This window comes from Magnolia sinica, chromosome 10 (assembly GCF_029962835.1).
Source record: "Magnolia sinica isolate HGM2019 chromosome 10, MsV1, whole genome shotgun sequence".
Taxonomy (NCBI): domain Eukaryota; kingdom Viridiplantae; phylum Streptophyta; class Magnoliopsida; order Magnoliales; family Magnoliaceae; genus Magnolia; species Magnolia sinica.
The window spans coordinates 85,385,499-85,411,476 of NC_080582.1; the positions used below are offsets into that span (position 1 = coordinate 85,385,499).

A 25,978-nucleotide genomic window follows, 5' to 3' on the forward strand; every position below is an offset into this window, starting at 1 on the left:
AGTCTTTTAGCCATGACCCTAATTCCCACTCTGGCTTCAAAATTTTGCAAACCTTTTCATGGGAATTTACACATTCACAAAGCATGATCATATGAACCATATGAAAATCACTGAAACAATTAAAAATGGCCTTAAAAAAAGGGTGACTTGTTTGAGCAATCTTTAAATTCTAGTTCAAATCATTCCAATTTTGTTACCAGATGATAGCAAAATTGCTTTGAAAAATAGCACACTAACCATTTAACACCTATCAGTTTCTCATAAATAATAATAACAAATAATAATCTAGCCTATTTTTACATTTCGCATTACAAATGGAACAGCCACAGCTCGAATTCAATCTCCCATAAATACAGACTCATTTAGCTGGTGTTATTTATGAAGGGTGGCCATGGTGCTAGATCATTGACGGAGATAACTGAAGCCGTCGAATGCTTTGACTGCTTACCTTTGAAACGCCTGGAAATGTTAGAATTGAAGAAAAACCCAAAATTTTAAACTCGAAGATGGTGCCTAATTGTCTCTGGAATGACCCCCTTTCCTTCCGAAAGAAAGAACTGGAGGCTTCCTTTTCCCATCTGACCGTCCCAAGGTCTCCCCTCTGTCATGGCGAGGAACAATTTTCAGTGGGTGGGCTTCTGTGTTGAATACCCATTCGTCGAAAGAGATTACTGAGGGCGGTGAGAATAGGAGATACAGATACTTGAGCGTCTCTGCAAGGAAGAAGCTCTGCATCATGTTGTCTTTGACTCCTGTATTGACCTGAGCAACCAAAATTCAGAAGCATAGGGTTTAATATAACTGCAAAAAGGGAGCGTAGATTTTCACTTTTCATTGTTGGATGATGGATATTTATTCAAAACAGAAAAAAGAAAGGTGAAAGGCTTCGATACTCCAACTGAGGGTGATGGATGAAACGCAGGCACTTCAAAATTGCACACGTGGCATACAAATGGCCAAATTAAACCATCCAAATCAGACCATCCAAATTAAGCTGATTTGATTATCCAACTATCAGATCGGTTGATGTTTACTGGGCAATTAAAAACGAATTATAAATAAAAAATAAAAACTTCCAATGGTCCTATTTCCACAAACAAGTGTCCTCAAATCAGAGGTTATGATTGTTCAACCAATCTGATCTTGGGATTGGTCTGCACAATCTAGTCGGTTAATTTAAGTTAATATATGCCTCGTTTACACTTTCTATTGGTGTTTGGTCCCTTTGATTTAATTTACTTATGAGGAGTTACATGCTAGCCAAAAAGCAATTCTTGATGGCTCTGTGAACTCATAAGTAGCCCTATGTACCATATTCTTAGAAGCACACTCCGTCATGGAGGGTCTATGATAGGAAGGGGATAAAATATAGTCCCTCATGAAATGTGTGGTTCTTGCTTGGGTATGATGATCCACACACACTCTCTGGACTGGAGAAAGAGGAGATTAAGTTTCCATTCCCATCTCTTACGGATGCCTCTTATCCTGGACAGCTCCAGATTTCTGGAGGAAAAACAGGTGGTGTTGAACTTTCTGATTGTCAGCAGTGGATTTGTGGGGCTATAGCTTGAGTCAGCAAGGGACATCCAACGGCTTTCAGAATCTACTGGAGAAATGAGATGATCCCTGAATTGCGCTTTTCTCTATGGAACTTGGAAATGAAGACATGTCAATGTGAGAATCAGATACCAAGTGTTGAATATAGCAACCATTTTATAACGGCATGCGACATGCTGATATCCTTTTTTTTTAAATGATTACAACACACATTGATATCTGCACTGTCATACAACATATAAAAGGATATATCAATACAAATTACTTCACAGAAGGATGATATATAGAAAAACGCATATATGTTACAAGGCACATGAAAACAATAAATAAGCGATAACATTATCAATCAAGGTTTTTTCGTCTTGTGTCAACCTCTGAGAATGTCTTGCACGTATGTTTAACACTTCTTTTTACAAATGACTGTCCTTGCAAAATACACTGAATGGTTCAAATTTCAATTTTCATGGAGAACATACTGAAAATTTTAGCTCCCGCTTATACAACATATCCCTGCCATCCATGGTTTTGAATATCAATATCACATTGGCCAAGGTGGGCTTACCATCATCAGCCAATGGCGACACCCAAAATGGGGGTGAAACGATCTTGACTAAAAAATTGGTGGTTTTATAGCCTTTAAGGCCCATTTTCGATTGAATATTTCTTTTCCCCCTTTTGTTTTTCATTTCAACCTTAGAGGAAACTTAGAAACACATTTTTTACTGGATCTATGATTATTTTGGATATGAAAATGCAATATTTGCACCTTGAGCAGGATCAGGCAAATAGAAACAGAGTAGAGTGTTGCGGGGAAAACCCAAAAAAAGGGGTAAACCATCAGTTCATTTTTTTTCCCCTTCTCTTGTTTGTCTTCTTTTTTATGTATTTCAACATGAAGGCAATAATAATCCACTAAATCATATTGATTTGTGTTTGACCAGGGCCTATGTTGTTGCTCATGAAATCGTTTTAAAAAAATGTTGTTACTCATCAATTGAGCAGGGGCTTATAATAGATAGTGTATTGTGTTTTGTTCATTACATTGCACTCAGAACAGTTGTGGAGATTCCAGCGATGTTTGGTTAAAACTTAAAATAGGTAAAAACACCAACAACAAAAAGAATTGACGAACAACATTCTTACCAAGCCGAAAACTGAACTTTCAATAGGTCAAGCCGATGAACAACATTCTTACCAAGGAATGGTTTGATGAGGGTGCTTTTTTGAGGAAACCTCGGCAAGAAAGCATGTAATTCCTTGAAATTGAAAGATTATTTTGGTCATAGAATTGAAAATACAGTTAAAAATAACTCATCAACCCAAGTTTCAAGCTGAAAGGTAGTTACTGGATGGTTAGGTTTAGTTGTCAGAAGGATGGGAATTTGGTCATGTCTGAAATGAAGAGGCATTAATTATGCATGCTCTACCAACATTCATGGAATAAGCAAGAATGAAAAAGGAGTCTGGCGAGATAGATAGCAAAAAGTTTTAGAAATGCATACATCCCTCAGTCCGACATAGCCGGATTCTGTGCGGGAATTCTTTTCAAATGCTTGGAATATGTTCCAACCCCATTCTTTGTATGTCCTGTTCCCAGTCAAACGTGAAAGGTAGAAGAGCGATTCAACCGTCTCTGGCCTTAATATATTCCACGATGTACCAACGCTCATGTCCTGCAATTATGTCATGCATACTAGTTAGACCACAATATTATGTAATGCATACTTAGTCAGACCACAATCTTGTGTAAGACAATCTCAGGCAGAGAATACTAACCTGACCAGAATAAAAGTGATAGTTCTCTCCTGCCAATTTTGTTGGAGTCGACTGGTAGAAATTATAGCAAGTCCAAGCAAGCTGCACAAGAAAGAAAGAAAAAACTTTAATTCAAGAAACCAGAAACCCAGAGCAAGTAAAGTCCTATGCAAAAGAGTAAAAGCTAAACCAAAATCTGCTATTGAACAAGATGATTGGCCTGCCTGTTCATCCTTTTGCTCACATGGCACTTTTATGATGAGCCGGAATGGAATTCTTCGGTTTCTCAGTATGATCTCTATCATCATCTCTATTCCCTTCATCAGTTCTCCTATGGCAGCTCGATGAAGGAGGCAAGCGAAGGAGAGGAATGGACAGAAATACAGAGTCAAGTTGTGGGCCCACCTTATAATACCCCAAGTGAAGAAATGTCTCTTCCTCAGACCCATCAATCGACTGCTTAGTTATTATGGGGTGGATGGGAATCAAATAGTCACCGTGAACTTTGAATTAAGGAAAACAAATGAGTCATGATCGATCTGAGACTAAGGGCGATATGAAGCTCTCCAAGGTTTTCTGCTTGAAACAGCCTACCCCAGTAACAGTAAACCGGATTTGATAGTTTAAGAGAGACATTACCTGGACTCAGTTAAAGCAGAAGGGTTTTATTGAAGGGATGAAGGATTTTTTCCTCATCCTTGTCAAATTTGCCAATGATGGTTTCAATGGTAAAGGTTCCCATCCCCATCTCACTGTTTCCAGTTTTGTGGCTCACTTGTGTTTTAGATCTGACTCAGTTTTTGGCTCATGTCCTAAAGTTAGGTCGCTGCGACTGATGCATGGACATCATGGTGGGTTCAATAGCTTTTTGCATGAGCTTCCCACGGATTTCTGTCCAAGAGAGAGTGGGTGGTGCAAACTATGTGCTAAGAGGACTACTCACATTAAAAAGAAGTAAATGACTGAACTATCTCCGGTTGATGACGTATATACATCCGAACATCCTTTCAAAATTTAAAGTTTACAAATTTATGGATGACTAATTACAGCGGTAAAATTGTCCATAGATGTTCACATTATATATAGTGGAGATGAGTTAGATTTGCGGACTTGTCATGTTTCATGTGACGCAAATGAGGTAGCCAATCTCAAGCAGAGATTTTCCTTTTGGTTTGCGCTCATTTCAATAAATAAAGAAATCTATTTGACCTAGTAAAAAATGAATACCTCTTCCGCAAGTGATAAAAATCTCTCTGCATTTTCAGGGTCATAACCAAATGATCCTAGAGCCAGCATCCCAGGAGCAAAGCATGCTAATTCATCCATCTGCATATATTTAGAAATGGAGCAATCAATATCAACAAGATAACATAGTGAATATGCATCAGAGAAGAACCTTTTCAGCAGTTAAGAAATTACCTTGTCGGACAGAGAATCACCATTTTTCTCACAAATGTACGTGAAAGATGATGGCGTGGTTTTCCGAACCAAGCTCAGCAGACCTTTCATGGATGTCTCCCACATTTCTCTGTTTGGAAAAGAGTTGATTAAATTAGCAAAGTAATTAAGTAGATCACTGATTGTTCTAAAAATGAGCCGTGCTAGTAAAACATGCACCGAGTGAGACTCAAATGTAATTTACTCTCGGTTTCTTACTCAAAACTGAATCTTATTTGAGACAGTACAATATTGCTTTGCAAATAGAAGGGATGATAAACATTTCTAACCTATAATGCTTCACGGCTTCAGTTTTGTTCCCTTGTATCCATGCTTTGAGTAAATATTCATAGAAGCTGCATGGATCAACAATTGGAATTAACGATGATATGGTGTTGATAAATGAAGTACAATTCACAAGCAATTTCTGTCCCCAATAATTAACAAAAACGTATTTTTACTAAAACCTAAAAAAGAAAACAATAAATAAACTACTACGTGGGTTTTGCATACACTTAACCTTGATAACCAGTTACAATAAATCTGAAAATGATAGGAAAAACAGGAAATACTAAAACCTGCAGCCACAGAGGAGCTTTCACATGTATAACAGATGGGGTTTTACTAACAACGAAAACTCTCCAAAAGCTAGCTACCAAAATGCCAATAGAACAGTTTTGAAATTTAACTGCTCTCAATGTGGCATTATACCAGCAAAGCAATGAAATTTCAAGACCAAGTCAGATTAATCAATTGAGTTGGATACTACATCTAGTCATTCATTTAACCATTTCCAATCAATTATAATTTTTTTCACAGGCAAAGAGTAAAGATATTCCGTTATTCAGTAGAGGTTCAATCATTAGGGATATGGAGGGTGGATGTTCCAAACTATATTGTTATCTGGTAACTAGTTCATCAATGTTTCTTTCCGACCTTCATTATATTGGAACTTCCAGCACTCTCAAAAGGAAATCTATATTCATAGCTGTGCAACATTGGGAGCAGAAGCTCCTCACATTACCCTTTTTCTAAAAAAAGATTTTATTGATTTAAAGGCAAAGAGGCCAAAAGAATTACAAGCCAGCCCAAGAGGCCAAAGAGAACAATCTCCCATGACTTGGGACCCCAAGGCCCAATCCACAACATCTAGCTTAGCTCGCCTAACCACATCCGTTGCTACCCTTCTATATTATGAAAGCATCGGCTAATCCTTTCCCCCCATAAGGCCCATAGATCTGCCAATAACACCCATCTCCAGACTTTCCTCCCTCTTTTCCCCACCCCACCATGGTATTCCGTAATGGTAATGGTGGCCATAACGGCCACCACTATTACCTTTACAGTACGGGGTGTAACTGCTGTTACGGGGGTTGTAACAGCCGTTAGAGTCTTTTTTATTAAAAAAAAAAAATCTGTAAAACCTGTATCGGTCCTAGGGCTGTACATCAAGCCGAGCCGAGTTGAGGTGGGCCAAGCTCGGCTCAACTCGTCGGTCCTATACTCGAGTTCGAGCTCGCCCTCGAGCTCAACATTGAAGCTTGGCTTGTTTGTCAAAGCTTTCGAGTCCTGTCGAGTAAAGCTTATTTATATGTCAACCCATCGCCCGACCCAAACCAGCCCGACTAACCCCAGCGCCCAACCCCAAATCAGAAATGAAAATTAAAAAAATCTCCAATCATATTCATACTAATACATGATATATATATATATATATATATATATATATATATATATATATATATATATATATATATATATATAAAAGAAAAAAAAAACATTAATCACATACCTTTGTAGTGGCCAATGGGCTGAGCCTGAGACGAGTCGGGATTGGGCGCGGGTTGAGAGAAGTCACTGAGTGGGCTAGCTGATTTGAATCAGGTTGGGACTGCGGCGGATCAGGGAGAGGAGATCTAGGAGAATGAGAGAGAGAGAGAGATAGAGAGGGGCAAAGAGCTCCTCAGGCGGGCGGAGATGGTGACCGACGGGCTGTTGGGTGTGGGCTGGGTAGGGTAAGGGAGAGAGATTGAAGGGGAGTCGGGTAGGGTTTTTTTTTTTTTTTCTTTTAAATTTTTTTAAAAAAAGTTATATATATATATATATTACTTGAGCTGAGCCGAGTCGAGTTGATATGCACCATGCTTGAACTCCGCTCGAACTCATCTCGAGCTCTAAAAAATAAGCTTGACTCGCCCTAAGTTGGCCTTTCAAGCTGAGTCAACCCGAGCTGATTCGAGCCGAGTTGAGCTAGCTTGACTCATGTACAGCCCTAATCGCATAACATGCTGTTACGGGAGTTGTAATAACTTTTACGGGTTATTTTTTCCGTAACAGCCTTTATGACTGCCACCGCTACCTTTTATGTAACAACCTTTACAATCCTGTAATGGCCTTTACAGCACACCATGCACCCCACCCCAGTGGCCAAGTGAGCAAAAGGCCTTTGATTGACTTTGGCATTATACTTGTTAGAAAGTAAAAATGTTCATATGAGCTGCTAATTTAGTTCTATTTCCTCTATTATGTTGTCCTTAGGGCTCTTGTGTGCATTAGCTCATGCCATGATATTTTCCAAACTATAAGCATCAAACACCTATTGCAAGGTCATGGGGTCTGAAAAGAAGGATGTGGGGACGATCGTAAATGGACCTGTATCGAGTTGAAGAAAGGATATAAAGGCTACTTGACAAAAGGGCCTTAGATATGAATGATTGGCGAAACGGGACTCATAAAGCTGACCGAAATAACTGGGACAAGGTTGTAATGATGATGATCGTGATGTTGATGCACCATCTAATGCAACCCCAATAACCTCATGGTTCTAAATATTAGTTTCAGAGTACGCCCACACTCAACTAGATCCCACAAAAGGTACAACTCCATTTTTTCCCCTGCAAGTAAACTTTTATTAAAGAAAAGAGAAACAAATACATTAAAGGATAGGCACCAAGGGGCCAACAACGAATGATCCTCTAGTCAACCCCTCTCTTGCACAGGTGTCACCCACCTCATCTGCATTCCTCTGAACTTTATATAGACCTTGTTCCAAGTATCAACAACATTGGTTGAAATTTGGCCCATATCTAGGTTTTCCCACATGATTGATACGATATCTTCTTGGAATGCACTTTATACAAGATATCAACGTAATAATCCAATAGGATATCAGCTGATATATCGTGATATCAGTGATATTTCCTGCATTATGTGATATTCATTTCTCCAAGAAGAGACTATTATTCCCATCAAGAGACCACATAACTTTGGTTATTTTATTATTTTCTTCATGAATGAGGATGATATTTTATAAAAAACTGATAGAAATAACAGAAATCTCATATCGACATTGAAAGGGCTTCAATTACATTTACCCTCTTTGGCAAGGGTGCTGCTGACAATTACATTTACCCTCTTGAGATGGGCAGACAAATTTCAAGAGGGCAGACAAATTTTGTCCTTCACGCTGAAGCCAGTATTTTGTCAAACATAGAGACATGCTCCACAACTGGGAAACTCCATGTGGATTTGAGACCAATTGTTCTTTTTAGTTTTTGTTGTATTGTCGTGTTTTATTGCTTGTACCATATGACATTGAATGATATGAACTCATTTTTTATACAGTTGCATCACTAATTGTTATTATTGCTGCTGCTACTGTTGCTGCTGCTGCTGCTGTTGTTGTTGCAAATCACATTAAACCAGTGTCAAATGGTTACAAATTTATGATTCTTCATATTTTACATGAAAAATCATGGATTTTGAACTTCGATTTCAAGATTTAGGGGAAATGGTCAAGTTGCGGAAAATTGAGAAAAATCAAAATTTCTCAATTTCTCGCAAATCAATTGCAATATTTGTATCCAAACACAAAATTAAACATGTATGTAACCTGATCTAGTGATTCTTCTTTTGCTTTTGAATGTATTGCTTGTGTTTCCATACATTTCTTACGTTTATAAATTATATGAATAAACTTTGAATATACTTGCATCAATTCAGTTGGAAAGCACATATATTAGGACCCCATATAAAGGAAACTCCCATTATGTGCAATATATATATATATATATATATATATATATATATATATATATATATATATATATATATATATATATATATATATATATATATATATATATATATATATTCTAATGTTTTGATTTAAAAGTGTGTATTGATGTCTTTTTCAACAATCCCTGAAGTTTCATTGAAAAATTCAACCAATTTCCCAATGTTCCCATGTTTCCCAACAACAACGATACAGTATGCAATACAACTGATATATCCCATGCGATAACAGATATGTATCCGTATCCCAAGGGTGCGATACATTACCCAAAAATGATATTTAAAACATTGACTACTACTATTACTATTACTGCTGCTGCTACTACTACTATTCCTAATATTTTGAGTTCTAAGTGTAATCATGTATTTTAACATCTCCTGAAGTTTCACTAAAAAATTCCACCACTTCTTAAAATTTCCCAAATGTTTCCCTTAGACTATGAAACTTAATGCAATATTTATAATATTTCCCCATATTCCTGCGATATCTCCCATTCTCAAGGGTTAGGAATGTTGTTGACATTGCTTTTGGTGTTGCTGGTGTTCTTAGAGAGAGAGAGAGAGAGAGAGAGAGAGAGAGAGAGAGAGAGAGAGAGAGAGAGAGATGTCCATGTCTATCGTAACTCTGGACCTTAGATAGGATAAAAGCGAGTTTCTACAGGACCAATTTTCCAAGGCTGCCCTTCAATTATCAAGAAAACCACTTTGATTTGACTCTGAGGACCTCCCTCTTACCTTCCATTGCAATTCTTCACCAGGGGAGCACAGTGGAACAAAATCAAACTATGTTTTGTTCTAGGAATTGAATATTATCAGTAAATCAAAACTCGTGCTGTAGAGTCCTTCTCAATCACAGAGAAGATGCCATAACCAATCCATATATGCTAAATTAACAATAAGCTGCATGGTAACGTATTCAATATCCAACCAAAGTATGTCGAATACCTATCACCCATGGCACCAAATGTAATTGTTGAGTATGAAGATGCTCCTGTGTGAGGATTAATGTGAATTGGTAGCAAGCCATCACTAGGGTATGTTTTACGAAGCTGCGTGATAACCTTCTCCACCTGTGACAGAAAAGAAAACACAAAATATCCATCTTAATGCGAAGCAAACTAGCAAATGAGGGAGAGCTTCTGAAGCTTAGAAACAGAGGACAAACTACTTGATGGATACTGCAAAGTAGAAACTAAAAAATGTCACAAGATCAAACAATGGAAGCCATGAGCATGTGAACCTTAGAGCTAATGCAAAAGCTAGTAACACAGGAGCCCAAATGCACAAAGCATTTATAAAAATAAATAATATCTGCAATGAGTCTACTGACTACATCCTCTGATAACACCATGTTGAACTTGTTTCCACATCGATCTTTACTTTTAAGCAGTATTTCAACTGTCAATTATGTAATTCTGATTGATCGATTTCTTTAAAGGTAATCTGTAGGCTAACGTCTGGTAAGCTTAAAGGTAATCTGTAGGCTAAAAATTAATTTAAAACATTTTTTTTTTTTTTTTGAAATTCCACTTTGATCAACGGTCAATTGGCCCCTATTTCAGAGTATTCAAGAGTGCTTGATGAAATCATCATTGTACACACTCTAATTTTAGGATTTGGGAGAAGGGCCAATTTGCGGAAAATTAGAGAATTCGAAATTTCTCAAATCGGAGAGGATGGGTACTAGTGTTATGTTAGAGAGTATCTTCACTATATTCTACTATGACCTAGGCATAGTATTGTTGGTTTGTGGAGCAACGGTACTATGCCGAGCTCCGTCGAGATAGAGATGATGATTTTGAGCCATCGCGTAGTTCTGTGGGTATGAACCACAACTACACACATTATTCATAGGTATATTTCTAGTTTTCTACTTCTTCTTTTGCTTTTGAATGTATTGCTTGTGTTTCCATACACGTCTTCTTACATTTATAAATTACATGAATAGACTTTGAATACACTTGCATCAATTCAGTCAGACAATGCATAAATTAGGACCCCATACAAAGGAAACCTATTACGTGCACTTGTTTTTGTGATGTTTTGATTTCTGAGTATGTATTGATGTCTTTTTTAACAATCCCTGAAGTTTCATTGAAAAAAATCGACCAATTTCCTAACGCTTCCCCATGTTTCCTAATATCCCATGCAATAAACGATATGCATCTGTATCCCAAGGATGAGATACATTACACAATAACGATATGGAAAACATTCTTAGGATATGATAGCTTGGGCCTTGTCCATCATGTCATTGGCTAATTGTTCAGTTGGCTCCTTCTGGTCTAGCTTGTAATTTTGGGGCATAGAATCCTGTTCTGTTGTCTTTCTTTCTTCTAATAAAATACTGTCACTTCTTAGAAGAAGGACAAAAAAAAAAAGGAATTTTAATGGGAAACAAACCAAAAGAGTTGGTTCAATGGTAATCCTTCTAGCAATTTATGTGCAAGGGAAGTCTCATCAGATATTTGCAGCATTCCAAAATCCTTTTGTATCACATTTCCAAGTGAAAGAAAGAACAAGAGGCCACAAGAACAAAAGAGAGTAAGACCTAAGAGCGCATAACAGATCCCCAAGCATGCTCATTGAAAGCATCGAGAGACTCCTCGTGAGAGAAAAATTATACTCGTCGCACAATAGATGTGTATTAACATTATGTTGAACAAACTGATCCATTTTTTTATAATTAGAATGTGCTGAAACACTTCAAAAGTATAAAGGTCCATGGCGAGATTTGTTTGTCATTGGTAGGTTATAATAACACATTTCAAATGTTAAAACTTACAAGTCATATAACCATAAGTGGGAAAACCCTGAATCAACCAAGGAAGGCCATGACAATACTTGTGATTGTATGGTTATTGATGAATAGCATAATACCATAACAAATCCAGTAACACAGGATAGAAGTAAGATTAACTCCTGCTGATCATCCAATATCTGGAGGATATTCACCAACTCTTTCTCCAGGAAGCAATAGCTGATGTTGGAGAGGCAAGCCACTAGCCATCGCCATAGTTTTGGACAACCCATCAAGAAAGAAGAAGCATAAATATATGCCAACTTTATGTTCAGGTTGAATGGTTACAAAACAGCCACTCACAAGAAGTGATTGTTGCAGAAAGAATGGAGCATGAGGAGCTCTTTTTCAGACATCTTTCTCAATGAAGTAGTTAACCAAACATTCAGAATACCAAATGTTTATAGAGTAATAACAACAATATTGGTAAATGTCAGAGAAATTCATTTGCAGTAACTCAATGCTTGCAGAATCTTCAATGGGAACATGGTAGACCATTGTCATATACACGAATGCTGAAGTAGCCATCAAACAGAAACTTCTGATTGGACACATTAAAGACAAGCCTGAAATTAGTTGCCTCAGTTTGTAGTTTAGAGTAAATTCAACCGAGCACTGGTTCTCAGTTTGGACCTGGTTCCCTCTATTCCCTATGTTCACCAATTAAGTCATCCTCCTATTGGTCCCATTTTCCCCATGTTTTCTGTAAATTCATCTTCAGTTCTTGTCATGGTTATCTCCAGCTTCATTTGGTTTATGTAAGAGAAATGGATTTCTTTGGAGTAACGAGTAATGACACTATTCGAATTACGATACTCGTGGAGAAAGAATAGCAATAAATGCAAAGAGGTGCCATCTAGTATCCAGCAGTGAAGAGTTTGAACCAGGATATACAGATGGATGGGGCGAGGTATTAGTATATTCAACACATGATTTAATGTGCTATTTTGTAATTTAAGAAAAAAAAAAGGGGAAATATTGAATGAATAGATCGTAATTTATAAGATTTTTCTACTAAAAAATGCAGGAGTGCAAGTACGTGGAGTGTGAGAGGAGCTGCGAGTGGCAAGGGCTGGTGCCTGGAGATGGAAAGTTCAGACGTCATCACTGCTCCAACCGTTGAGGCCCTTTCGGAAGATGAGCTCAACTTAAGGACGTGATCGACAGAGTGGGAAGATAATTAGGCATGTCCTTCCAAGCTCGGGACAAGGATGCAATAGCTGTAATTCAATTCATCGAACAGCGGGGCAGTTCCGCTATTAAGAGAAATTTTCAGCATAGTCCTAAAGCTTAGAGAGAGCTGTCGTGCCTCAAAACTTCGATTAACTTGGTCTCAGGGAACAAGGTGGGTGGTTCTATGAGGGGCAGAAGGGCGAGATCAGTATCACAATGGATATTTAAAGCTGGAATGCCAGGGGATTGGGAAACAAAGTGAAGTGGCTCCAAGTTAAAGAGACATGTAGGAAGTCGAAAGCCCAAAATTGTTACTATCCAGGAAAACTAAAATCTCTTCTATTGACAGTAAACTTTTTGGATGAGATCTGGGGCATTAAATCTATGGAGTTTGTCCATCTGGATGTGGTGGGAAGAACAGGTGGAATTCTGGTTGCTTGAAATTCGACCATTTGGAGAAAAGAAGACAGCTGGCGTGGAGAATTATCAGTTTCTGTGGTTCTGGTAGATGTTTTGCTGGTTTCAGGTGGCTTTTCTCTGTAGTCTACAGGCCATTTAAAGCTATGATCATATCCAAATTTTGGGATGAGTTACAAGTTATTCTTTTGGAGTGGTCTCTTCCATGGTATATAGGAGAGGACTTCAACGTGACTTGCTCCACATGAGAAATCTTTAGGTTCCCGTCTTTCCAAAAGCATGAGGCGTTTGCTGATTGGTCTCAGATGTATGATATGCTTGATATTCCTATGCGCTGGGGGCTAAATTCACACGGATCAACAGGCAGAGTAATCCGATCATGTCTAGACTCTATACTATAGATTTATGGGGTGGCCTGAGTAGATGGACAGATTCCCTTTTAGTGCAGCTTAGGGGCCTCCCCAGACCCTTTGAATCATAGACCTATCATTCTGGAAGTGGAGACTAGTAGCTGGGGTCCCATACCCTTCTGATTTGACCTATCCTGGCTTGAGGTGGACGGATTCCATAAGTTAGTGGGGGAACAGTGGAACTCCTTCCAAGTTGCTGATGAAGCTTAGTTCTAGACTGCACTATAGCCTGAAGCTTCTCAAAGGTAAGTTGAATACATGGTGCAAGGAGGTTTACGGGGATAGAGAGGCTGAAATTATGGGAATACTAGATGGGATTCACTCCCTTGACATTAAGGAGGAAGGGGCTGACTTGTCTATTGTGGATAAAATGAGGCATAGCAAGCTGGTTTTGGGATATTCCAAGCGCCTCAAGGAGGATGAAATCAAGTGGCGTCAAATGTCTGGGGCCTTGTGGCTAAATGGAGATAAAAATACATGATTTTTCCATAACGCTGCATCCACTAGAGCAAGAAATAACAGAATTTCTTCGATCATCGTGAATGGAAAAAGATTCGAAGAGAAATTGTAGGTTTGTAGGGCTATTGTTGTTTTTTTATGAAAAGCTTCTTCTCATCCTTGGCTAGACTAAATTCATTTCAATAGAGTACAGGAGGAAAAAGCGGAATTTCTAGAAATGGAGGTGTCTGAATCTGAAGCAAAGGATGCTATGGACAGTTTGAGTAAAGATAAAGGCCTGGGGCCAGATGGCTTTGCCATGGCTTTCTTCTGAGCATTTTAGAAGGTTGTTAGAAGTGATGTGTTAGCTTTCATCAAGGATTTCTTCAACAAGGGTCACCTTTGTCCGATTTATGGTGCGTCTTTCATCATTATAATTCCTAAAGTAGGAATGGAGAGCCTAAAAGACTTTCACCCAATAAGCCTCATAGGCAGTCTCCAGCTTGAAGGTTAACATGGGTAAGAGCGAGATTTTGAGCATCCACTTATCTAAAGAAGAGTTCTACTATTTAGCTTCGATTTTAGGATGCAAGATTGGATCTCTTCCCTCATCTTATTTGGGGCTTCATTTGTGCATCAAAAAACCTGCCATGCATTTATTAGATAAAGTGGTTGAGAGAATTGAAAGAAAATTGTCAAAGTGGAAGAGCAGATATCTCTCCCTGGGTGATAGGTTAACTCTTATAAAATCGGCTTTTTCCAATATGCCACTTTATTTTGTGTTGCTTTTCAAGCGCCAGTCTGTGGTTCGAAAAAGATTGGAGAAGTTGAGGGACTTCTTGCGAAGGGGATTGGAAGATGGTAACAAATTCCATCTCTTGAAGTGGAATGAAGTTTGTACGCCTCTTCTTAGGGATCTTTGTTGTATGAATGATTTTGTTCTCGAGAAATGGCTTTAGAGGTTCAGGACGGATGAAGGAACATTTGGAGGATAATTATTGCTAGCAAGTATAGGATTGTGGAAGGGGGTGGGAGGTGGAGGAGTCCTCTCTCAACAGGGCTTCTAATACTTGGAAGTCGATTATGTTGCTCAAGTCAAAATTTAGGAAAGGTATCACCTTCTCTATCAGTGACGGGTCTAGAGTAAGATTTTGGGAAGACTTGTGCTTAGGAGATCTGCCCCTATACCAATTACCAAGTCTTTCCTAATTTATCTTAGTGCCTTCCAAAGACATCACAATGGCGGAGTGGTTCTCTAACAGTGGTTCCGAAGCGTGTTGGACTCCCCCATGCAAAAGGGACTTGACAAAATCCGAGATGGAAGAGTATTTATCTCTTGAATCGGCTTCGTTATGATTTCCCCTGGTGGCAGCAATGGAATGGTTTGGAAAGCTCATAGTTCCGCGCAGTTCTTAGTGAGATCCTTCTTTAAGATGATCTGTCCCTCTGTAATGGGCGTCATAGGAAGCCGTGCTCACCATTTTTTGTCATAGGGAATTCCCCCAAGGTTGCAGCATTCGCTTGGTTGATAAGTAGGAAGAAAGTCTGGAAGATTGATGACTTGCAAAAGCAATCCATGATCATCCCGAATAGATGTTATCTTTGTAAGCCAGTGGCTGAGTCAATCGATCATCTCTTCATTTACGTCTTAAGGTATGGTCTCACTTCCTCCTCTTTTTCAGCAAGCTATGGGTTATGCCAAGCAACGTTAGTGATATTTGGGCAATGGCATTGGGAGAGGTTTGGGTAGAAAGGACATGGCTCTTTTTTTCTTTTTTTTTTAGAGTAACTGCAAATATATTGAAAAGAAAGAAACTTACAAAAGAGAAAAAGAAAAAAACACAAAGGAAGCGAACTGCTAAGATAGCAGAACGCACCTAAACAGCAAGAAAAGACAAATTAACCCTCTTTAAACCCTTTACATTAACAGCCTATTCGATGACCAGCTTTTTAGCCTTAGAACCTACTATCCTACCCGAGGATGGCCGATCATTGAAACACCTATTATTCCTTTCTTCCCACACCACCCACCAAATGGCCAGGAGAGCCATACGCCATATGATAGAGTTGATTTTTCCGAGCTTAAAACCATTCCAATCGGATAATATCTTCGCTGCAGACTCTGGTGCGCACCAACTGACCGGGAACTGCTGGCAGAAATCTTCTCGAATAGAGGAGATGAAGGGGCAATGAACCAATAAGTGGTTCACTGATTCAACGTTGCGCATACAACAGAGACAAACATTAACTAGTTGCAGGCCTCTCTTAGATAGGTTATCTATAGTGAGGATCCTATTACGGCTAACCAGCCACCCGAAACAAATATATTTAGGCGGGACCTTGTACTTCCAGATGAATGAGGGGACTTTAGTCAAATGGCGCGCAGTAGGATAGATTGTTGTGTAAAGAGACTTAACGAAAAATGAAGCTGATTTCTCGAGAGGCCAAATGATACTATCAGGCTGAGAGTTGGTAATCTTAACTTAGGAGATACATTTCAGAAGTTCTATATAATCATCAGTTTCACTTTGGTTTATATTTCTAGTGCATCTGATATCCCAAACTGGTTGATCGGACAAAGAAGAACAGCAGCTGTTAATATATATATTCCTGTCGGGGGCAAGCCTGTAAATCTGAGGGAATAAAGTCTTGAAGGAATTGTCACCACACCAGATATCTTCCCAAAATCTAATGGAGGCTCCATTACCCAAGTCTTGAAGGTATTGTCACCACACCAGATATCTTCCCAAAATCTGATGGGGACTTCAGTCAGATGGCGGGCGGTAGAAAGGACATGGCTCTTTGGCATCAGATTCTCCCAGTTGTCTGGTGGGTGATGTGGACTAAAAGAAATAGACACTATATTTGTGATGTTTCATCCTCGGCTGAGGTAGTGATACCTAATGTCATTGCCTTTGTTGCTGATTGGACCTCCCTTTTATAGATTTTTAGTTTGTTAGCAATTTGATATTTGTTGGCTCCTCGAGGATTCTCCCCTTTTGTATTCTTTTCTCGCTAGTTGTCGGCGGGTCATATATATATATATATATATATATATATATATATGTAAAGACACTCTCCGCCCCTTGTTGCTTGCAGTCAACTAGGTAGTTTCCACTAGTCTTACACTGGGCCTGTTTGGTTTTCCAATTTCCTATGAAATGCAAAGGAAATGAGCCATCATTATCACTTTCAGGTGTTTATTTAAATAAGAATTATGGCTCGTAAATTGAGAATCAAATACACTTGTAAAGGAAGTAGATAAAGCAAATTGTAGTCATTATATTTTCACAATATAAAATTTCCATTTTTATAGTGATTTATGGGTGAAATGAATAATGTAGCAAAATCATCATTGCAACCAAATGTAAGTGACGTCACCACACAATTAAAAAAGCAAATAATCATTATATATTTACTGCCATTACCATTGTCTGACTTCTTTGACAATTTTGGGGACATAACTTGGGTTTGTCTATGTTCCTTGAATTAACACCTTGGCTTGGTCTCTATTTGTTATCCTAAACATTAATTTACAAGTTCCTGTTTGAATTTTCATACTTTTTTTTTTTAATGACACTGATGATTTGTTGTCATGAGAACACGTAGCTTCACACTAAATTTGAAGTTACACAATCAAGTTTCTTATAAGATGTGAGTTAAGCATTCAAGTTGTTTAGAAGAAACCAGTGACAGAATCATATATATACACATATATGGGAACAAGTGAAAGATTGCATGCCAAGACCCACACCTCTTATGCAGATGCACATGCATAAAAACATACATGAAAAACAGTGCACCGTTCATTTATTCTGTGGTGAAGACATGAATAATTATTAAAACGTCTTTTAGAATAATTACAACAAACCTTCTGTTGGTACTTAGGGTCTCCTGTCCTTTGAGATAGAGCAATGAACTCAAGCTGCTCAGTGCCAGAATCGGCTAGGATACTGTCACCCTGCAAGCAAGAATAGAAAAATATATTTACACTGTTTTTTTAAAGTTAAAACTAAAAGTATATGTAAACATCAATCTAAGGGGCTGTTTGGATGGGAGTAAATGGAGGTAAATGGGTGGAATTGAGAGTAAATGGTATTTGAGGTGTGTTTGGATGGAAGTAAATGCATGTAAATGAAATGAAATGGGAGTAAATGTGCATGTAAATGAAATCCTCTCTACGAGAGAGGATTTGGAAGTAAATGTGGTGAAATGCCTTTTTGAACTCCCTTGGAGAGTCACACGTGTAAACAAAGGTGTTGCTATGCACATGTCTACCATACACGTGTCACACTAATGATACTCTAAAACAAAGCAAATATCGGCTACATCACTAAAATCACACAGAAAGAATAATCCAAACCGTCCAAAGGATGGCCATCTAAATGGATGGTTAAAAAATGTTGGCAAGTTTGTGACCTACCCAAGACTCTAAATTTTCTCATTTTTCGCTAAAGTATATATTTCAATGGGCTTATTACAATCATTCTATTAAATATTACATATGTACACTAAGTTGGGATATCCAAGTTGATTTGGGATATCACATATATTCCTGTGAATATATTGAAAAATTCAAATGCATTCCAATTCCTCCCATTTACTCTCATCCAAACAGAATATTTTGATTTCAAATGCATTTCATTTACTCCCTTCCAAACACAACTTTGAAAGCCATTTACTCCCAATTCATTTACCTCCAAATCCTTTTCCTATTTACTTCCATTTACAAGCTCCCAATTGAGCCCTTAAGAAAAGGTAAATGAACTTTGTGTGCCATGGAACTCAATGCACACGTGCAGAAAGCCGTCGTGTAAAATGTTTATCCTCTTTTCATTGAATATATACGAATAAATTATAAGCACTATTAATAGCTGGTAGAAGTTTTGAATTCTATTTGACAGTTCCATCTCATATGCATTGAAGATTGGAAGATACAACCGACTACAAAGGATTATGAGAGAACTTGTCAAACACAGATTCAACAGATACATTCCTAGCCACCTGGTATAAACCAAAAGTAATCTTACATGAGGATAATTTCCAGGTTTGCAGATGCTGCAAACTGTCCACCGTGTCAAAGATATGTGTAAACCATGAAGCAATTTGAAACATACCATCAACCACGGTCATGGTTGAAGTGGAATTCACCTATTTCAATGTCAGCTACTGGACTTATGAATGAGATCCCCTATCTGCCCCTCCCTCCCTCAGGGCCTGTTTGTTTTCCTATTTACCACCATTTGTTGAAGTAGAATTCACCTATTTCAATGTCAGCTACTGGACTTATGAATGAGATCCCCTATCTGCCCCTCCCTCCCTCAGGGCCTGTTTGTTTTCCTATTTACCACCGTAAATGGTGGTAAATAGGTAATTATAACCTATTCCCATTGTTTGGAAGAGGGGAAGTAGAGACGGTAATTACGCATTGATTTTCAGAATTTACTTTTTGAAAAAAACGGGTGGAAACAAGTGAGTGAAATTTGTGGGTCCCACCATGATGTATGTGATCGATCCACGCTGTCTATCTATTTTATCATATCATTTTAGGCCTTGTGCCAAAAAATTAGGCAGATTATAAGCTCAAGTGGACCACACCGCAGCAAACAAGGGGATATTTACATCCGTCATTGAAATGTGAAGCCATCTGTGGGTCCCACACTGATGTGTATCTGTGATCCAACCTGTCCATATGATCACACAAACACAGATGAAGGGAAAACACAAATAGCAGTTTGATGCAAAATTCCTATGGCCCACAATAAGTTTTCAATGGTGGGTGTTCAATCCCCCTCTTTCTTGTGTTGTGGTCCACTTGCACTTTGGATTTGCCTCGATTTTCAGTTCATGCCCTAAAATGATCTGTTAAAATGAATGGACAGCTTGGATCATACACATATATCATGGTGTGCTCCACAAATTTTTGAACTTTTTCCTTGGTATTAGTGTCAAGTCAAATCAAAGGTCACTGTGTATGGGCGGCTGCCATGTATTTCATATGGGAAATAATGATTATTTATTTACTTCTATTTCCAATTGTAAATAAGAAAACAAATACCCCCTCAATGTTTTATGAAATTCAGCTATTCTTTGCCAGCTACTGAACTTATGAATGAGAGTCCCCATCCCTCCCTCCCTCCCTGTCTCTTTCAAGCACATGAAGAGTTTTGGGGTTTTCTCTAACCTTGTAGAGGTGATCTAGACCATTGATCTTTCTATATCAAGCTTTCAAATTTTCCTCTTAGAAAATATTGATGAGAAGAGCAAGGTATCCTATAACTTTCTGCGGTTCCTCTATAAAGCCCCTAGAGAAGCTTGTTTTCCAATTGAAAAATCATGTAACAGAGGTCCACACCCTATATCCACGTATGTGATGTTGCATCCAGATAGGAAAGCATGAGCAGATATGTCACAAAGACAGTATATAGCTTAGCGTTTGACACAGGATACTACACCTATTTTGGAGTGGCCAAGCAAAATTGCTCTGCATATCTAATGTTTCAAGCAATGGCGAAAGACAAAGCTCAAGGCACAAGAGACAAGATTCAAGTGCTGTCCCATCAAGTCAGGCTGTATCCAGTACCTAGACTAGTGTTACCTATACCTGTAACAACTGTATACCCAACAGTATTCCATCATCCAAAATCAAGTGCCTAGGCCTCCCAGTGAGGTTCCACAACAAGAAGAAAAAAAAAACATGCAAGTGGAGGGAAGAAGTTTGAATACCCCTGTCCATCCCTGATTACGTGGATTCCCGTGAGCCAAGTTAATTCTGTTGTAAGGAATCCCGGAAGCTGTATCCCATGCAGGTAGCAACCTATCTGCAATATCTTTAGCCTTTTCAAGAAATACTTTGTCTCCCGAGAGATCATATGCACTTAGAAGCCCACCAACAACTCTGGGATCCATGAAACATAGAGACAATGTGTAAGCTGAAGTGACAGACATATGTTAGCTGTCTATCAACTGGTGTTATTATGATAAGAACTCTCATAAGCCACAAGACTTCTTTCCACAAGGAAAGAAGATGAATTACACAACAACCCTAAAAATTAAACCTTATAATGCAACCTTATGGTTGTCTCAAAAACGCTAGCCTCATAATCCTTGTTGAAATCCAATGAATTTGCAACCCACCTGACATAAAGAGACAATATGAATTAAGACCAAATCAACAACAATAATCTAGTTATTTAAGAATTGGTTCTAATGTCATTGGGAACTACATGCTTAATTGATAGTACCTAACTGGTAAGGGAAAATTTTAAAGGAAATCTGAATGCTTACTATTTCAGACTCATAAGCCTTTGCTACATAGAATCTTCAGTCTTAGAAGGTATCCAATGTCTTTTATATGCATAGTGGAATCAATGGTTCATTTAAAAAGAAAGCAGATGCAAAAGTTAAAACTCACTCTCTAGCTTTTTGGAACTGCTGGTGTAGACCCATTATGTACAATGTATCAAGAGAATCTACTACGGTTGCTCCCAGGCCACCAAAGCTATTAACGCCATCCTTCGTCTGTGGCTGACACGAGAAGTACATAACATATTGGCTGCGTCAGGCTTACATGAATGGTAAAAGAACAATAGATTTTTCCAGTAAAAAGGAAAAACATCATCGGTGCTTGAAGAAAGCTAAACATCAGTAACCTTGAGCTGTAGCTCACTTCCATATTTTAGAACTAGACCTAGAAAGGGAGAAAAAAAAAAGGTAATGGTTTGCCCACTTCTCCACTTTCCCCACAATGGTCAATTCCATTTTAATTTGTTGAACCCCACTCAAATCTTGTATTTTGATTCCCAAAATATGCGTAGAGTTATTCGCACTTAAGTTTTTAAGCTTCTCCATGTTGGAAAAAAAAAAAAAAAAACAGAGGAAGTGGAAAATGAAAGAAAATTGAAAAAAAATTCAAAGGGGTGCCTTTATGGATGTATCGACACCAATACGATCTCAAGATTAATTTAGCAAAATGCGAGATTATGGTGTCAATTTTGAATAGTGGGTAGCCAAGTTGGCAAGGGTTGTTGGATGTAAGACCAGTGCCTTTCCAACCACCTTCTTAGATTGCTGCCAAGCTTATGCTGCTAGATATCGATATAAGAGGGTGTGTAGTCAAGCCAGAAAACATATAATACGGAGTGCATCATGTTGCATTGGACAATATGGACCTGTCTCATCTGATTTTTTTAACCCAAAAAAAATTGAAAAGTATCAAGAGAGTAGAAAATTTAGCATCTCTCTCTCTCTCTCTCTCTCTCTCTCTCTCTCTCTCTCTCTCTCTCTCTCTCTTGTGTTTCTAACATGTATTCAATGTAGAGAGATTATATGTAGAGAGCATTGTTGTCTTTTTGCAGTGCATGCATACATTCTTCTTAAACTCTAATGCAAAAAAATCATATTACAAAAGTCCCATGTAAAAAAAAAAAACATTAACGTGAGGATATTTAAGATAAGAGAGAACGATTTTCATGGAAGTGATAAAGAAAGCAATATCATGAAACAGAGTTAACAGACCTGAAGTTCATCTTGACCCCAGGCATACTTCTCGTAAGAGGTCCATGCGTGAAGCATAGCTTCTTTCACTTTCTCTCTTCGCTCACTATCAATGGGATCATCATCATGACTCTTCTTGGTGGATTCGCTAAATTTGCCACCCAGGTCGATGTTTTCACCCGCATCACTCAAAATTTTCTTTAACTCATTCAACTGCATGAATTGTATACAACTTCAGTCAATATGGCTCAGTCCACTAATTTGAAAAGGGGAAAAAAAAGAAACTTGAAATATTATACGGTGTGTCGGGAAGCCAATGGTCAGTAATTTGAAAAACACAAAAGGGCACTGATATTGCTAACAACAACAACAGCAATAAAAGCCTAATTCTGTACAAATGAAAGTAAATGCTATAAATCTTGCCTGATTCTGAAGTTGGCTCAGTTCCACTTTTAGTACAGAAACCTCTACCTGCCAATTAAAATGAAGTGGTTAACATAAAGAAATTCATTGACAAAGTACTTCTACTGATTTTTCGTTCAGCTGTAGCAAGAACTGTTATTCTGACAATCAAAAACACGCACTGGCCTCTTCCTTAAAGGGCCTAAACTGCAGCAAAAGGGGGGAAAAGGCCCTATAATTCAAAATCCACATATACACGCAAAACGTCCCACAAGAATAAGAGTACTTCAACTACACATGTAATCAGGATCTCACAAGAGTAGGATTCAAATCCGACTTTCCCAACACAGGCAAGTGTAGGTGAGAGGCCTGGTGCCATGCATCAGGCAGGCCCCACAGCATACATCTGGTGTCCCAAAAATTCACTTCAGTCTGTTTATCATCCGGGCCAAGTGTTTTTCACATATGAGCCACTGGTCAATTCTTTTCAACCGTCCATTCTCTTCATGCATGTGTGACCAGACTAACCAGATTTTCAAGCCAATGACGCATACAAAGTATGGCCGGCCTAATGAACAGACCAGCCTGATTTTCAGGCCATGGCCCACACAAAGTCCGGCCCACATGATGAAAAGTGCGGATTTCTCACAACCACGCCAAGACCTATCGTGCAGTAAAAAGTCAGAACTTTCTACAACTCAATTTTCTGAAACCTGAACAGAATTGAGGACTTCAAAACACAATTGCAGAGATCACTTAGAAAAGAGAAAATCGGATCACAGAAGGAGAAAACAGACAACTTCAAAGAAAGATATAACTCGTCGGACCTCATGTTCTGTGGTAAGAGTCTGCCGGTCCCAGATGACGACCGAAGCGGCGACGAAGGCGATGAACAGAAGTGCCAACCGTTTGGGGCGTTTTAGGTAATACGAGGGGTGGAGATACCGCCAGCCGCCCGACGAAGATCGGCTTCGGGCCATCGTCAGATTGAGACGAGAGATCTACGGAGATCTTCTGTTCGATTTCTCGTTCAAACGGATCTGGAAGATAAGGAGAAGGGCAGCGATCTTTCGCTCATCTTCTGTTTGATGGAACGTCTCTGGGAGCCTTTGCTTGGAAGATATCGAATCTAGGCTTCTTCAGCTTCTTCTCAGTCGTTGGTCGTCGCAGGGACTGTTGAAATTTAGTGACGCTGCGGCGATGTACTTAAGCTTAGCTAACGTGCGCCGCTCGAGGGGAGTTTGATAACCGGCGCCGTAGGCGCTCTGAGAGTGTTTTGGCTGATGACTCATGGACGCGGATTGCGTCCTACCCCCGCCCGTCTCCAGCTAGGAACGGGCAGCAGCTTTGAGTGACCACTGTGATGTAGGGGTCTTATCCACACCGTCCATCCATTTTTTCGTATCAATTTAGTATATAAAATAAAAACGAGGCAGATCCAAGGCTCAAGTGGACTACACAATGGGGATTAAATTCTCACCTTTGAAAACTTGTCGAGGGCCACAGAAGTTTTGGATGGAGCTGATATTTATGATTTCTCTTCATCCAGGTATATTTAACTTTATGAATAGGTTGGATGGAAAATAAACATCATGGTGGGCTCTAGAAAAGTTTCAATGGTGAAAATCATTATCACTGCTGCTTGCTGTTGTGTGGTCCACTTGAACCTTGGATCTAATATAATCTCTGGCTTTTGTCTTAAAATGATTAAAAAAATTGATGGACGGTGTAAATAAGACCCATACATCACGGTGGCCACTCAAAGCTGCTGCCCGTTCCCAGCTGGAGTCGGGCGGGGGTAGGACGCAATCCGCATCCTGACTTATGAGCCACGGGGGCTCGGGGGAGGAGATACGCGGGGCTTGTTGTATCTAATCGTGCGCGCCCCGGCTAGCTAGCACACTGCCGCGTGCCACGCTAACGTGCGCCGTGGCTTGTTGGAGGCTCGCGGCGCGCGATAATGACGAGCAAGGACAAAGAGGGCAGTGTGCAGCTTAGATATCATATACGGGGACGTGGATTCGGCACTAGCCCGGAATCTAAAGACGGACGGTCAAGTCAAGGGCTGTAGGGTGCACAGTGATATATGTGCTTTATCCAAGCCTTCCATCCATTTTGAAATATTATTTTAGTACGAGGGCCCAATAATGAAGCACGTCAAATGCTCGAGTGTACCACACCAAAGGAAGCAGTGGTGATAGTGACCCTACCGTTGAAACGTTCCTAAGGCCCACCGTGATGCTTGTTTGCCATCCAACTTGTTCATAAGGTCACGTAGACATGGATGAAGGGAAATCATCACCTAAAATGATTCTTCAAAATGGATGAACGGTATGGATAAAAAACATACATTACGGTGGCCCACACCCCTGACAGGACGGTTCGTCTCTGGGTAGGTCCCGGTGGGGGTAGTACCCAATCTGCGTCAATCATACGGTGCGTTTAGGATTTCCATTTGTATTAGTGGGGCCCACGTCTCAGTGATCTAAGCCATTGGTATGATGGGCCTCCAAGTATATATGCCTGTTGCGCAAAATTTCCCCAGCAACGACAGTCGTAGATACAGACCATTTGGCCAATGAAAACTATTGCTGTATTTTCATTTTTAACCGTTCTTCTTGAATAATTTAGACCGTACACACTGTGGGCCGCAGCATCAACGGCTTGAATCACTGGATACTGGACCTGACTTGTACAAGCTGGAAACCTAACGTTAGTGTACATTTCTCTTCGCACGAGCATCGTGCAATAACTCGGGCTAATCAGAACGTTCTCGGTAATTTTTTACTATAAACGCGACTTTTCATCTACCTATCTTTTTTAATCCCGATCAGAACCTACCTTACCAATCTAGACTTCTAGCCACTTTTTTCCGTACCTAAAAAATCTAATTTCGTAAAATAAATTTTCAACCGTTCAGGGGAAAAAAAAACCCCATAAAAGGTAATCGTCTACCGTGCTAACTCTGTCGAACTGGATTGTGCAATACTCGCGTCGGAGGTTTATTCCGTACATCGCG

General features: G+C 39.2%; 1 protein-coding gene across 1 annotated transcript; it reads right to left on the minus strand.

Annotated features, from left to right (window-relative positions):
- Positions 1 to 233: 233 nt before the first annotated feature.
- Positions 234 to 24,205, minus strand: LOC131217261 (mannosyl-oligosaccharide 1,2-alpha-mannosidase MNS1-like). The gene is made up of 14 exons (XM_058212140.1): positions 23,787 to 24,205; positions 22,981 to 23,028; positions 22,579 to 22,770; positions 21,476 to 21,588; positions 21,133 to 21,198; positions 20,788 to 20,959; positions 17,933 to 18,022; positions 9,769 to 9,893; positions 5,040 to 5,105; positions 4,732 to 4,840; positions 4,540 to 4,638; positions 3,334 to 3,414; positions 3,060 to 3,230; positions 234 to 762 (listed from the first exon to the last, which is right to left on the minus strand). The coding sequence occupies exons 1-14, from the start codon at positions 23,937 to 23,939 to the stop codon at positions 514 to 516; spliced, it is 1,734 nt and encodes a 577-aa protein (XP_058068123.1). The 5' UTR covers positions 23,940 to 24,205; the 3' UTR covers positions 234 to 513.
- Positions 24,206 to 25,978: the final 1,773 nt, after the last annotated feature.